Source organism: Staurois parvus, unplaced genomic scaffold (genome assembly GCF_062004578.1).
Source record: "Staurois parvus isolate SC_StPar_1 unplaced genomic scaffold, SC_StPar_1.0 ptg001117l, whole genome shotgun sequence".
In the NCBI taxonomy this organism is placed as follows: Eukaryota; Metazoa; Chordata; class Amphibia; order Anura; family Ranidae; genus Staurois; species Staurois parvus.
The window spans coordinates 52,264-67,899 of NW_028318913.1; the positions used below are offsets into that span (position 1 = coordinate 52,264).

Here is a 15,636-nt window from a genome sequence, read left to right on the forward strand (position 1 = left end):
GAGAACCTTCTTCCCTCAGCCAGGGCATTGAAAATGGGTCGTGTATGGTTGTTCCAGCATGACAATGACCCAAAACACACGGCCAAGGCAACAAAGGAGCGGCTCAAGAAGAAGCACATTAAGGTCCTGGAGTGGCCTAGCCAGTCTCCAGACCTTAATCCAATAGAAAATCTGTGGAGGAGCTGAAAGTTCTAATTGCCAAATGTCAGCCACCAAACCTTAATGACTTGGAGAGGATCTGCCAAGAGGAGTGGGCCAAAATCCCTCCTGAGATGTGTGCGAACCTGGGGGCCAACTCCAGGAAACGTCTGACCTTTCTGATTGCCAACAAGGGATTTGCCACCAAGTACTAAGTCATGTTTTGTGAAGGGGATCAAATCCTTCTTTCCCTCATGAACATGCAGATCAGTCATCATTTGTTAGACGCATTTCTGCTGAATTTGTTGTTGTATTCTGTCTCTCAGTGTTACACCGAACATTCCATTGTTAGACCGATCATTTCTGTGTGAGGGGCGAACATTCCATTGTTAGACCGATCATTTCTGTGTGAGGGGCGAACATTCAACATCAGCAGAGGAGCAAATACGCATTTCCTTCGCCATATGTATCATGAACTTCCAACCGCAGTAAATTGTACACAGGGGTCACCGAGTAGATGCCGAGAACCAGCAAATGGACTATTCCGTGCCAACTGGGAAGCGCCATATTCTGTAGGTGGCGGGATCACTTTCACACATTTTTTTGGATTCCCGTTTTCTCGGAATTTTAATTTTTTTTTGTGAGATTATCGCTGATCACTTATTGATTTATATTGGTATTCATTTGTAGAACATTTTCTCACATCACAATGTATCATTAGCGCAGCCGATCTTCAATGTATTGCTTTGACCGTGTCGTATATCTCAGAGTATTGTTGCTGCTTTTTTGGGGGTTTTATTATTTTTGAGGTTTTTCCATTTTCTATATATTATGGAATTGTGGAACATGGAATTTCTCCAGGCCCCTACTGGTTTCTCCCATCCTCACCACGGGTTCCATAGATGTCCTCACATTGCTTACTAAACCCTGCTGAGTGTCGGCTACAGAGAACACGCGTGTGTGGTTGGTCTGCCATAAATTCTCAGACAACTTTTATCCAGGAGCTCGTTGATTGGCTTCACACGGAGCCCCGCCTACAACTTCCTTGGCAGGTTTAGCAGGCTGCTCTTCTTCTCGCCCTCCCGAGTGGTGTACACGCTGGGCAGATGGAAAGGCTCCTTCTTTGTCTCGGGGGAATTGAAAGGACAAACCTTGAGGTGTTCAGACATGGAGATGTCATTGAAGGTCCACCGATGGACCGGAGAGAAGAGGCTGCTGAAGTTCCAGACCTGGAGGAAGAGCAGACAGCAAACGTGAGGAACCCGACTGGAAGTCAGGAACAAACCCAGAACCTTCACCACAAGTCATCATAGGATCACCACCAGAGCAACACCCTCTGTCATACGTGTACACCCTATGTCACATGTTTACACCCTATGTCATACATGTACACCCCATGTCACACATTTACACCCTATGTCACACATGTACACTCTCTGTCATACGTGTACACCCCATGTCACACATTTACACCCCCTGCCACACGTTTACACCCCCTGTCACACGTTTACACCCCCTGTCACACGTTTACACCCCCTGTCACACGTTTACACCCCCTGTCACACGTTTACACCCCGTCACACGTTTACACCCCGTCACACGTGTACACCCTCTGTCACACATGTACACCCTCTGTCACACATGTACACCCCCTGTCACACATGTACACCCCCTGTCACACATTTACACCCCATGTCATACATTTACACCCTATGTCACACATGTACACCCTATGTCACACATTTACACCTTATGTCACACATTTACACCTTATGTCACACATGTACACCCCATGTCACACATGTACACCCCATGTCACACATGTACACCCCATGTCACACATGTACACCCTATGTCATACATTTACACCCTATGTCACACATGTACACCCTATGTCACACATGTACACCCTATGTCATACATTTACACCCCCTGTCACACATTTACACCCTATGTCATACATTTACACCCTATGTCACACATGTACACCCTATGTCACACATGTACACCCTATGTCACACATGTACACCCTATGTCATACATTTACACCTTATGTCACACATTTACACCTTATGTCACACATGTACACCCCATGTCATACATGTACACCCCATGTCACACATGTACAACCCATGTCACACATGTACACCCTATGTCACACATGTACACCCTATGTCATACATTTGCACCTTATGTCACACATGTACACCCCATGTCACACATTTACACCCCGTCACACATTTACACCCCCTGTCACACAATGGAGATCTGTGCATTCTGAATAGGATGCTTTGATGCGACACGACGCACGCTGATACACAGCAAAGTAATGGGCCCTAAAGGGGGATTCTGTATTCTGCAAACTCTGTTTCTTCATACTTCAGAATTAGTTACATTACACAGCAGAGAGTGAGATATTGTCATACAGCTTTCATAATAGTGTGCCGAGCCATGACATACGTGTATTGTATAGCAGGGAAACTGTATTAGTAGTAAACATGACAATTGGTTCCCACATGGAAGAGAAATAGATTTGAAATATACTTTAAAAATATTCTATCCAGATATATTGCCATATATTTGAAATACTACAATTTTGGCCGTATTCAATATATTTCAATATATATACTGCATGTTGAAATGTGTTTTTTATATATTACAAAACATATGAAAAACATTTTTAAAAATATATATATATTTTTTTTAATTTTCTTGAAAACATTTTTGACATATAAATAAGTCATTTTTACATATACTTGTAAATGCATTCCAAAACTGTAGATTAAATGTATTTTTAAAGACATACAGTATATTTGAAAATGTATTTTTAAAAATATTTTTCATATATTTTTTAATGGAGACGCATTTCAACATACAGTATATATATATACACACACACATGTATATATACATATATATATATTTACTTATTTATTGAAATATATTTTGAAACATATGTTAAAATGACTTTTTTATATGTTAAAAAAATCTGAAGAATATTTTTAAAAAATATATACAGTGGGGCAAAAAAGTATTTAGTCACCACCAATGGTACAAGTTCTCCCACTTACAGAGATGAGAGAGGCCTGTAATTGGCATCATAGGGAGACCTCAACTATGAGAGACAAAATGAGAAAACAAATCCAGACAATCACATTGGCTGATCTGGAAAGAATTTATTTGCAAATTATGGTGGAAAATAAGTATTTGGTCACCTACAAACAAGCAAGATTTCTGGCTCTCACAGACCTGGACCTTCTTCTTTAAGAGGCTCCTCTGTCCTGCACTCATTACCTGTATCAATGGCACCTGTTTGAACTTGTTATAAGTATAAAAGACACCTGTCCACAACCTCAAACAGTCACACTCCAAACTCCACTATGGTGAAGACCAAAGAGCTGTCGAAGGACACCAGAAACAAAATTGTAGACCTGCACCAGGCTGGGAAGACTGAATCTGCAATAGGCAAGCAGCTTGGTGTGAACAAATCAACTGTGGGAGCAATAATTAGAAAATGGAAGACATACAAGACCACTGATAATCTCCCTCCATCTGGGGCTCCACGCAAGATCTCACCCCGTGGGGTCAAAATGATCACAAGAACGGTGAGCAAAAATCCCAGGACCACACGGGGGGACCTAGTGAATGACCTGCAGAGAGCTGGGACCAACGTAACAAAGGCTACCATCAGTAACACACTACGCCGCCAGGGACTCAGATGCTGCAGTGCCAGACGTGTCCCCCTGCTTAAGCCAGTACATATCCGGGCCCCTCTGAGGTTTGCTAGAGAGCATTTGGATGATCCAGAAGAGGATTGGGAGAATGTCATATGGTCAGATGAAACCAAAATAGAACTGTTTGGTAGAAACACAACTCGTCATGTTTGGAGGAGGGAGAATGCTGAGTTGCATCCAAAGAACACCATACCTACTGTGAAGCATGGGGGTGGCAATATCATCCTTTGGGGCTGTTTCTCCGCAAAGGGACCAGGATGACTGATCCATGTACAGGACAGAATGAATGGGGCCATGTATCGTGAGATTTTGAGTGCAAACCTCCTTCCATCAGCAAGGGCATTGAAGATGAAACGTGGCTGGGTCTTCCAACATGACAATGATCCCAAACATACCGCCCGGGCAACGAAGGAGTGGCTTCGTAAGAAGCATTTGAAGGTCCTGGAGTGGCCTAGCCAGTCTCCAGATCTCAACCCCATAGAAAACCTTTGGAGGGAGTTGAAAGTCCGTGTTGCCCAGCGACAGCCCCAAAACATCACTGCTCTAGAGGAGATCTGCATGGAGGAGGAGATCTGCATGGAGGATGGGCCAACATACCAGCAACAGTGTGTGCCAACCTTGTGAAGACTTCCAGGAAACGTCTGACCTCTGTCATTGCCAACAAAGGATATATAACAAAGTATTGAGAGGAACTTTTCATATTCACCAAATACTTATTTTACACCATAATTTGCAAATAAATTCTTTCCAGATCAGCCAATGTGATTGTCTGGATTTGTTTTCTCATTTTGTCTCTCATAGTTGAGGTCTCCCTATGATGCCAATTACAGGCCTCTCTCATCTTTGTAAGTGGGAGAACTTGTACAATTGGTGGCTGACGAAATACTTTTTTGCCCCACTGTATTTTTAAAATAGTTTTTCATATATTTTGTAATATATGAAAAAATGCATTTCAACATTCAGTGTGTGTGTGTGTATATATATATATATTTTTTTTCTTTAAATATATTGAATACGGCCAAAATTGTAGTATTTCAAATATATTTATCTTCCATGTGGGAACCAATTATACTGGATGTCTTTAAAGATACATTTAATCTACATTTTTGGAATGCATTTACAAATATAAGAAAGTAATTTTAACATATATTTTTACCTATATGTTAAAAAAAATCTAAAGAATACATTTAAAAAAATACTTATTTTCATATATTTTGTAATATATGAAAAAACATATTTCAACATCCAGTATATATATATATATATATATATATATATATACTGGATGTTGAAATATGTTTTTCATATATGTGTGTATATATTGAATACGGCCAAAATGGTCGTATGCAGTGTATATATGTGTATATATATATATATTGAAATATATTGAATACGGCCAAAATTGTATATATTTTGTGATTATATAAAAAATGCATTTCAACATGCAGTGTTTATATATATATATATATATATATATATATATATATATATATATATATATATATATATTTTTTTTTTTTTTTTTTTTTTTTTTTTTTTTAAAATATATTTTGAAATATATTTTGAAATATATTTTAAATATATTTAAAAAATATATATTTTAAAAAATATTTTCCATATATTTTGTAATATGTAAAAAATGCATTTCAACATGCAGAGTGTGTATATATATATATATATATATATATATATATATATATATATAATTTATTTATTTTTTTAAATATATTGAATACGGCCAAAATTGTAGTATTTAAAATATATTTTTCTTCCATGTGGGTTCATATACATAAACCAGAGTGTTGTTGAAGAAACAGGCTGATCCTTAGAAAGTTTCTAGGGACATAATGGGAGTGCATGACTAACCAGCACCGCTTAGGACGGCTGAAGTAGGAGAGTTATGCAGGCCATAGACGGTTCGTTTATTGGCCGATTTTTCAACCGAAAAACGAAACATCTTTCGTTCTGTAATCCGATGTTGCCACCAATGATTTCGAAACTCAGCCGTTTTTCACGAATTTTCCAGCATGACCGATAAACGAAATGAGGAGGAACCACAAAAATCGGCCGATGCCACTGCCCCACTAACAGTGCGAAAATCGTCCGATTATTCTTTCGGATGAAAAATCGGCCGATTTTCGAACCATCTATGGCCTGCATAAGAGTATTCCAAAGTGCATTTTTCATTTGGAATTTATAGAAATGGGGAAGATGAGGCCAAGGATGGAAGAAGAAAATGAGAGAGAATGGGGAAAGGGTAAGAGATGTAAATAGGGAGCATCAGGGTTGAAAAGTAGGAAATGGAAGGTGGCGAAGAGGCTGGGAGATGAGGGGAGGGAGGGGCTACCAGGGAGATGAGGGGAGGGATGGGCTACCAGGGAGATGAAGGGAGGGATGGGCTACCAGGGAGATGAGGGAATGGACGGGCTACCAGGGAGCTGAGGGAAGGGACGGGCTACCAGGGAGCTGAGGGGAGGGACGGGCTACCAGGGAGCTGAGGGGAGGGACGGGCTACCAGGTAGATGAGGGGAGGGACGGGCTACCAGGGAGATGAGGGGAGGGACGGGCTACCAGGGAGATGAGGGGAGGGACGGGCTACCAGGGAGATGAGGGGAGGGACGGGCTACCAGGGAGATGAGGGGAGGGACGGGCTACCAGGGAGATGAGGGGAGGGACGGGCTACCAGGGAGATGAGGGAAGGACCGGGCTACCAGAGAGATGAGGGGAGGGATGGGCTACCAGGGAAATGAGGGGAGGGACGGGCTACCAGGGAGATGAGGGGAGGGACGGGCTACCAGGGAGATGAGGGGAGGGACGGGCTACCAGGGAAATGAGGAAAGGGAAGAACAATGGGAAGCACAGGATTTCCCCTGAATTCTGTGATGAGAGGACAACAGTGTGGGTTCAGTACAGCTGAGCATTAGGGCTTTACTCCGCGCTGAGAAGGTGACCGCAGTCCAGTAGAACCAAGGTCAAAGGTGGATTTCACAATATGAGAAGAAAGGATAAGGTCTTCCATTCTCCTGATTTCCTTCACCTTATTGAGCCACATGGGCATCTTAGGTGGGGAAGAGTTTTTCCATTTCTGGGAGATGCAGGCCTTCAGGAGTGCATATGACATCATGATCTCCACCTCCTTTCCACTCTGCAAATGCCATTGTGATCTCCACCTCAGCCAGTCAGGGGAAGCCTTGTATTCATTCACAACCACTCAAACAAAACACTTACCTTTTTCCGACACCTCCATGAACTTCCACCATGAGAATAAGTCTTCTTCTCCCAGAGGAGATGGACCATCCCCCTCTCTTGCAATAATGAGGCACAGACATCTCTCATGAGGGTAGAGACTTGGGAAAACTGGCAGAGACTGAAGCTGTCCAAGAACCCACCAATGTGTTGTAGAATCTCAAGTGGAAGGTTGGAGAGTGAGTCTTTGCTCTTTCCTCGATTGCTCCTTGAAAGGTTGGGTCTTACTCCCTGATACAGACTGCAGTCCATCAGTGGCTTCACGGCAAACGTCTTGAGCTGTTTGCTGTAGATGACCTGTGACCTCACTCCTGCAGGACGAAAGCGATTTTGTAAAAAGGTGCAGCCCAAGTAGGAAAGTGGGCAACGTTGCTGGAACCAGCCACCAAGACTGGACTGTATGTCACAATGGGCATTTTTATAATGTGAGGAGAACTCATCTCTACGGAAGAAGAGTTGGCACGAAAAGGTGAAGGACGAATTGCTCTTGTTATGTCTGCCACATACACTCTCACTCAGAATATCCAGTTTAAGACCCAAATGTCTCATTTCCTTTTCGGTAATAAGATCCCATAAAACTGTTCTTTTAGTGAAGGGATCTTGACCGAAATTATAAGTTTGAGTTCCAAAATCGATGAGCAGCCCATCTAGGGCCTTCATCTGTGACACCTCGTGACCTTTAAGCTCCCTCTCCAGGGCACACATCAAGATTGTATAAATAGTTTTAGCTTGTGACAAGTCTTCTTCTGGAAGGCCAAGGTCAGATGTGTCCACCAATTGCTCACCTCTCTCCTTCTTGGGATTCTCTTCCCCGAGTTGGGCTCTACGGCCACAGTAGCTTGTTGGTATTTTGAAGGTGCACACAGTCTTTACCGTCTGGGCTTCCAGGTTTCCGTACACAAAGTCCTTCTCTTTGGGAGTGCATGCCGCCATCTGTCCAAATCGGATAAGCATGCTGCCATGGTGCACAATGTACATGTTGTAACTGCCGCAATCCACTTCATTTTTCAGTCTTTCCAAGACCCCCTCTTGCCATGGAGCAAGGCCAGTCTTCTCCATTTGCTCCAGATATCTTCTATTGCATTCATTGTCATCTTTGCCCTCATTAGTTTCTGGATTTTTCCCTTCTGCATCTGGTTTGCCACCCGGTGCTTTGCTGGTTCCAGCTGATGCACTGGTGCTCTGATCACCTGCTTTCTCTAGATATTCGGATGCTTTCTTCTCTTTGCTAAACATAGCCTCCCACTGGAAGAAATTACCAAAATCATTGTCGAGTTGACCCCGAGCCAGAGCTTCTCGCTCAAACTGAGTCAGGCCACCAGGTTCCACACCGTTGGCTACATTTGATGATAGATTACTTCCTCCAACAGCACCGGCTTCCAGGTCTTCCTCAGGCCTCGACAAGTTTATTGTGTTTTTAGGGTCTTCGGAGAGTTCTGGAAAAAGTTCCGCCAGTTTAAGAGATCTAAAGAGAATCTTTTGATCCCTTAGCGATAAGGCCAAGTCCAGGCATTCCTCACTTTCTTCCTCCTTCAGAAGATTCTCGTAAAGCGTTTGATCATGATCTAGAATGGGCCATCGGTTCCAATCCATGGAACAGCAGACCACACTAGCTGGGCAGACCTTGAGGTGCTTGGCCTGCTTACACCTATTCATATAGAATGGGCATCCAAATACTGAATTGAGGCACGGCACCCATTCGTTAGGGCACAGCAGTTGATGTTCCTCCTCCTTGCACATATGGAAAGTGGCGCCGCAGTGCGAGGGGCAGCTTATCATCACACAGGAGACACCAGTGTTGATGGGAGCTTGGCATCGTTTGCTGAAGCAGTTCTGGCAGTGCCTGTGCTGACCAGAACGTGGCTTTGTCGCTTTCCCCTTTCAAAGAAAACATATATTGGTAAGTCGGTAAGGGAAGACCAATCTTTCACACAATTTGAGATACAATTATCGATTAAAGCTGATGCAATATTATATGGCGAAACTCCTGCCCCCAGCTTCAGTATGGTTTTTTGGATGACCTGGACCTAGCATCAGATATTTGTCTTTGTGTGGCATGCTAAGTACGGGTCTGGAAGACTTCCAGCTGCTGTATGTATTTACAGTGAAGGAAATGCGTATTTGCTCCCCGGCTGATGTTGAATGTTCGCCCCTCACACAGAAATGATCGGTCTAAAAATCGAATGTTCGGTGTAACACTGAGAGACAGAATACAACAAATTCAGCAGAAATGCGTCTAACAAACGATGACTGATCTGCATGTTCATGAGGGAAAGAAGGATTTGATCCCCTATCATTCAGCAGGATTTCTGGCTCCCAGGTGTCTCTCATACAGGTAACAAGCTGAGATTAGAAGCAGTCTCTTAAAGGGATTGCTGCTAATCTCATTGTGTTACCTGTATAAAAGACACCTGTCCACAGGAGCTATCAAACCATCAGATTCCAAACTCTCCACCATGGCAAAGACCAAAGAGCTGTCCAAGGATGTCAGGGACAAGATTGTAGACCTACACAAGGCTGGACTGGGCTACCAAACTATGGCCAAGCAGCTTGGTGAGAAGGTGACAACAGTTGGTGCAATCATTCACAAATGGAAGAAACACAGAACAAGTGTCAGTCTCCCTAGGTCTGGTGCACCATGCAAGATCTCACCTCGTGGAGTGTCAATGATCATGAGAAGAGTGAGGAATCATCCCAGAACTACACGTGAGGATCTTGTCAATGATCTCCAGGCAGCTGGGACCACAGTCACCAAGAAAACAATTGGTAACACGCCGACAAGGACTGAAATCCTGCAGTGCCCGCAAGGTCCCTCTGCTCAAGAAAGCACATGTCCAGGCCCGTCTGAAGTCTGCCACTGAACATCTGAATGATGCAGAGGAGGACTGGTGGGAAGTGTTGTGGTCAGATGAGACTCTTTGGCATCAACTCAACTCGCCATGTTTGGAGGAGGAGGAATGCTGCCTATGACCCCAAGAACACCATCCCAACTGTGAAACATGGTGGTGGAAACATTCTGCTTTGGGGGTGTTTTTCTGCTAAGGGGACAGGACAACTGCACCACATCAAAGGGACGGTGGACGGGGCAATGTACCCTCAAATCTTGGGTGAGAACCTTCTTCCCTCAGCCAAGGCATTGAAAATGGGTGGTGGATGGGTGTTCCAGCATGACAATGACCCAAAACACATGGCCAAGGCAACAAAGGAGCAGCTCAAGAAGAAGCACATTAAGGTCCTGGAGTGGCCTAGCCAGTCTCCAGACCTTAATCCGATTGAAAATCTGTGGAGGAGCTGAAAGTTCGAGTTGCCAAACGTCAGCCACCAAACCTTAATGACTTGGAGAGGATCTGCCAAGAGGAGTGGGCCAAAATCCTTCCTGAGATGTGTGCAAACCTGGGGGCCAACTCCAGGAAACGTCTGACCTCTGTGATTGCCAACAAGGGATTTGCCACCAAGTACAAAGTCGAGTTTTGTGAAGTGGATCAAATCCTTCTTTCCCTCATGAACATGCAGATCAGTCATCATTTGTTAGATGCATTTCTGCTGAGTTTGTTGTTGTATTCTGTCTCTCAGTGTTACACCGAACATTCCATTGTTAGACCGATCGTTTCTGTGTGAGGGGCGAACATTCACCATCAGCAGGGGAGCAAATACACATTTCCTTCACTGTAGGTATGTCCTCTGTTGATGCCATCATCTGCTTTTTTTTTCTCCAGAAGGACAAAGCCATCTTTGTTCAGGCATCATCCATGGTCATCATCTACTTCATGGACTGAGATGCCACAGTCTGGTGCCTAGTGAGTTTTATTTATTACAGGTACCTATATGGCACTGCAGCACTTTACATATATATCGTACATCAAAATCAGTCCTTAACCCTCAAAGAGCGTACATACACATAATAGGGCCAATTCAGACAGGAGCCAATTAACCGGCCAGCATGTCTTTGGAGTGGGAGAGGAACCCCACACGAAGAATATGCCAACTCCAGGTAGGTAGTGCCATGGTTGGGATTTGAACCACCGTGCTGCTGAGTGCAAGTGCTAACCACTAAGCCGCTGTGCTACCCAATTCTTGGTCATGTCCATAAGTACCAAGAACATCTACACAGGGCACAATGGCTCTGGTGAGACCGCTATGAGCAGTTTCCGAAGTTTGGGATCCAGGTAAAGGAATTAGACCAAACTAAACTAAGTGTAGCACCTTCCCAGTTAGGCTGCTAGCTTGGTTTGGTAAATTTAGTTCCTTTGGGTTTTGTGTCTCCCTGGTTGCAGGTTTGACTGCTTCCCCCTGCCTTTTGGTGGGTTCTGGAATGTAGTAGGCTGGGGGAGTCAAATGAGCATCCTGAATGTTTATGTGGTCCCAGCCAATCCCTGGGGGAGGGTTCCCAGTCAGGGCCGTCCTAATGCAGGGGCACTCTTAGGCACTGCCCAGGGGCCCCAAGTACACAGCGGGCCCAGAATAATCCTGCACCGTGATCCAGTGCCTCTTGTATCCTCTGGACACAGAACACCGATCGCTGTACGGGACCTCTGTGTGAGGTCTCGATCATGTGTTCACTGATTGGCCAAGCAGTAATCACATGAATAGGAGTAAGCAAGATGTCACTTCTGACATCATTGCTTACTACGTGTGAAATCTGTGAATGATCACAGAGATCACATGGTACAGGGCTATTTACAACAGCCTTGTACCATGTGACAAGCTGTGACCAATCAAAGCTCACACAGTATTTCTCAATGGCTGCAGGAATGCAGCCAGAGAGGAGAAATTATTGTTTTTACAGCTTTTATGGGTGTAAAAGCAATCAGTGTAAAAAAAAAAAAAAATCTTTATTACCCCCTAACAGGTAGTACAGTGTCACTATGGTGACGCTGTACTGCTAGGGTGACAGGGTGACAAAACATAAATAATAATCTAAAAAAATAAAATAAACGTCAAAAATTTTTTGAAAAATTATACATTTTTGATTATAAACTGATTTGGGTTATTTTTTTTTACTAAAAATATAGATGAATACATTTTGATTTATGAAGAAAGATAATTTATTTGCAAAATTTTATAAGAAAAACGCTTTTTTTTTTCGGAATTTTTCATTTATATAGCAAAAAAATAAAAATCCCAGGAGTGTCAGAATGCCGACCCAGTCCTGCTATAAGTCGGTGATTGCCACCATTACTAGTAAAAATAAAAGGGAGCCGGTACACCTGTGCAAGACTGAAGGGGAGGAGCCGGTACAACTGTGCAAGACTGAAGGGGAGGAGCCGGTACACCTGTGCAAGACTGAAGGGGAGGAGCCGGTACACCTGTGCAAGACTGAAGGGGAGGAGCCGGTACACCTGTGCAAGACTGAAGGGGAGGAGCCGCTACACCTGTGCAAAACTGAATGGGAGGAGCCGGAACACCTGTGCAAGACTGAAGGGGAGGAGCTGGGACACCTATGCAAGACAGAAGGGGAGGAGCCGGGACACCTGTGCAAGACTGAAGGGGAGGAGCCCATACACCTGTGCAAGACTGAAGGGGAGGAGCCGCTACACCTGTGCAAGACTGAAGGGGAGGAGCCGCTACACCTGTGCAAGACTGAAGGGGAGGAGCCGCTACGCCTGTGCAAGACTGAAGGGGAGGAGCCGGTACAACTGTGCAAGACTGAAGGGGAGGAGCCGGTACAACTGTGCAAGACTGAAGGGGAGGAGCCGCTACACCTGTGCAAGACTGAAGGGGAGGAGCCGCTACGCCTGTGCAAGACTGAAGGGGAGGAGCCGGTACAACTGTGCAAGACTGAAGGGGAGGAGCCGGTACAACTGTGCAAGACTGAAGGGGAGGAGCCGGTACACCTGTGCAAGACTAAAGGGGAGGAGCAGGTACACCTGTGCAAGACTAAAGGGGAGGAGCCGGTACACCTGTGCAAGACTGAAGGGAAGGAGCCGGTACACCTGTGCAAGACTGAAGGGAAGGAGCCGGGACACCTGTGCAAGACTGAAGGGGAGGAGCCGGGACACCTGTGCAAGACTGAAGGGGAGGAGCCGGGACACCTGTGCAAGACTGAAGGGGAGGAGCCGGTACACCTGTGCAAGACTGAAGGGGAGGAGTCGGTACACCTGTGCAAGACTGAACGGGAGGAGTCGGTACACCTGTGCAAGACTAAAGGGGAGGAGTCGGTACACCTGTGCAAGACCGAAAGGGAGTCCGGAGGTCAGATTTAAATGGTATGAAATTGGAGTTGGGATCATCCAATGAATAAATAAATAGTATAGGTTGGGGGTCCATCCCAACAATCCAAACAGTAACAATTTCAGGGATATGTACTGCAGGTTACATTGTTGTGTTCTGATTGTTGGCGCCGGGCCCGTGTTACATTGTATGACTGGGAACCTCCAGTACTACTCACCATTATGAAAGATAACGTCAGCCTGTGCCCAGCGCTCTGATGGTTGGGGGTCGGAGAATTATCGTCCGGTCATTAGTGCCTGGAGGAGATAAGAAGTGAATTAGGAAAATCTGACATCAAACAATAATAACTAGAAAAGGTACAATTTCTGGGGAAATTGTGTGAAGTGTTCTTGCATGCAACCCTAAACAAGTGATTGATGAAATGTAAGCAGTGCACATGGCAAGCCTGATAGACTGAGAAATGCATTTCAACTTTTATTTTGCAGCTCACAGTCTAGCCTTGGTCACCTGCTGCTGCCTGCTGACTCATCTTCGGTTGCTATGGCAACTCACTCAGTCACAGCAAGCTGAGAGGGGCTTTTATAAACAAACTGCTCCAACTTGCTCACTTCACTGGCGGTTGCCATCTTCAAACGGTTGTAGTTTTAAAATTATAAATCCTACAGCGAAGAGCTTTATATTTTAAGACTCACAAGACCCAGACCTACATTTTAAAGCATTGTATGTCTCTGAAATATTAAAAATGAAGGCACAGTTGCAGTTTAAATATGGCCTTTGAAATTTCAGGTGTCTAGAGTAAAGATTCAATTAAAGTCAATGGGCGGCGTGAGTTGCAAACAAATGGTCATATTGTGAAAACTATCAGGACTATGGCTTAGCCGTGAACATTTTTAGTGGCAGCCGGGATAGCTGAACGTTTTGATATAAGATATGTGTAGGTGGGCTTGAAAATGAGGGAGTGATGGCAGTTTACAAATCATGTCCTGATTTTTCCTTCCACACTCTAGCTTTGTCAGCTCCCACTCTAGTTGCGCCATTCATTCCTATGGGAAAATTTCACCACAAAAACCGCGATATTTCGTGAACCATTCGGCGAAACGTTCCACAAAGTAATAGCGCACCAATCGGGAACAATCCGCACGTTTCGGTATATTACTGTCTATGTAGTGTAAGAACTGTGGGAGGAGTTAGGGTGGCTATAATAATAAGAATCTATATGTGAGATAACAGGGGGGGGTCTGCAATGCAGGAACAGGACCTAAAAAAGAGAGGCAGGGAACAACGCTCAACTTCCAAGTGTTCTGGAATGGGGCTCAGAGAAGTCTGTATTGCCCTCAGTGTCACTGAACTTCTCTGTGACATCCTCTTTGTCAGTATCATTGAACTTCCCCAGAGAGATCCTCATTGTCCGTATCACTGAACTCCCCCTGAGTGATCCTTTTGTATCACTCCTGTCAGTAATCACTGAACTTCTTTCAGAGAGATCCTCACATCAGTATCAATGAACTTCCCCTCAGAGGAATCTTCACATCAGTGTCACTGATTCGGCCCCAGAGAGATCCTTCACTTGGTGTCCATTGAGCTTTCCCAACCTCTCCATCTGCTCAGTAAGCTTCGAGTCTTTTTAAACCGTCCGAACTACCAAAATATCAACCTATGGAGAGTCAAATTTGAATTTAACATTAAAATCTTTCTTTTGGCTTGTATGTTCACTTCCAAATCTTTCTGGCTCTATAAACCATCTAAAAACACAAATAATTCAGGTTTGATCAATCCTGAGGTGGCAAAACCCATTTCCCAGAATCCTTTGCAAAGATATGCAAATGAGCAGGTTCAGCCAGTAACATTCAAATCATACCTGTGCTGATAACTGTCACCAGTGTGCCTATGAGAGCTCTCAACTGACTTTTCATGCCATAGCTGGACACAGGAGCCGGACCACGGCAACTGCCTGTAAAATGACAGCTTTCTTACCTATAAAGGTGAGGGGGGGGTTCTGCTTTAACCATTAGCCGCCCGGCTTCAGAAGTGTCTCTCCGTTCCGGGTACACGCCATTTGGCGTGCTCCCGCACATGCGCCGTTTGCACTAATGCAGAGCAGCGCAGCAGTGCGATCTATCACCGGCCGTGCACCTCGGACACGGCCGATGACAGATCCGAGTACCGGCTCCCGTTTCTGGTACCATGTGACCTGCTGTGACCAATCACAGCAGGTCACATGACAGTTGTATACAATGGATGGCTTCATTCATGATGCCATCCATTGTATACTAGTGCCTAGCTGTGAATGGTCACAGCTAATCACATGCACATGTCATGTGATTAGCTGTGACCAAATCACAGCTAA

At 44.5% G+C, this 15,636-nt stretch overlaps 1 protein-coding gene across 1 annotated transcript in view; it reads right to left on the reverse strand.

Annotated features, from left to right (window-relative positions):
* Window positions 1-451: 451 nt before the first annotated feature.
* The window catches only part of LOC149440071 (F-box only protein 40-like), a 29,398-nt gene continuing 14,213 nt past the window's right edge, over window positions 452-15,636 (reverse strand). Inside the window, exons 2-4 of the mRNA XM_089658973.1 lie at window positions 13,507-13,585; window positions 7,101-8,996; window positions 452-1,367 (exon numbers count right to left, since the gene is read on the reverse strand). Coding sequence (XP_089515099.1) covers window positions 1,173-1,367; window positions 7,101-8,996; window positions 13,507-13,509 — 2,094 coding nt within the window. The 5' untranslated portion in view covers window positions 13,510-13,585 and the 3' untranslated portion in view covers window positions 452-1,172. The remainder of the gene's footprint in view (window positions 1,368-7,100; window positions 8,997-13,506; window positions 13,586-15,636) is intronic.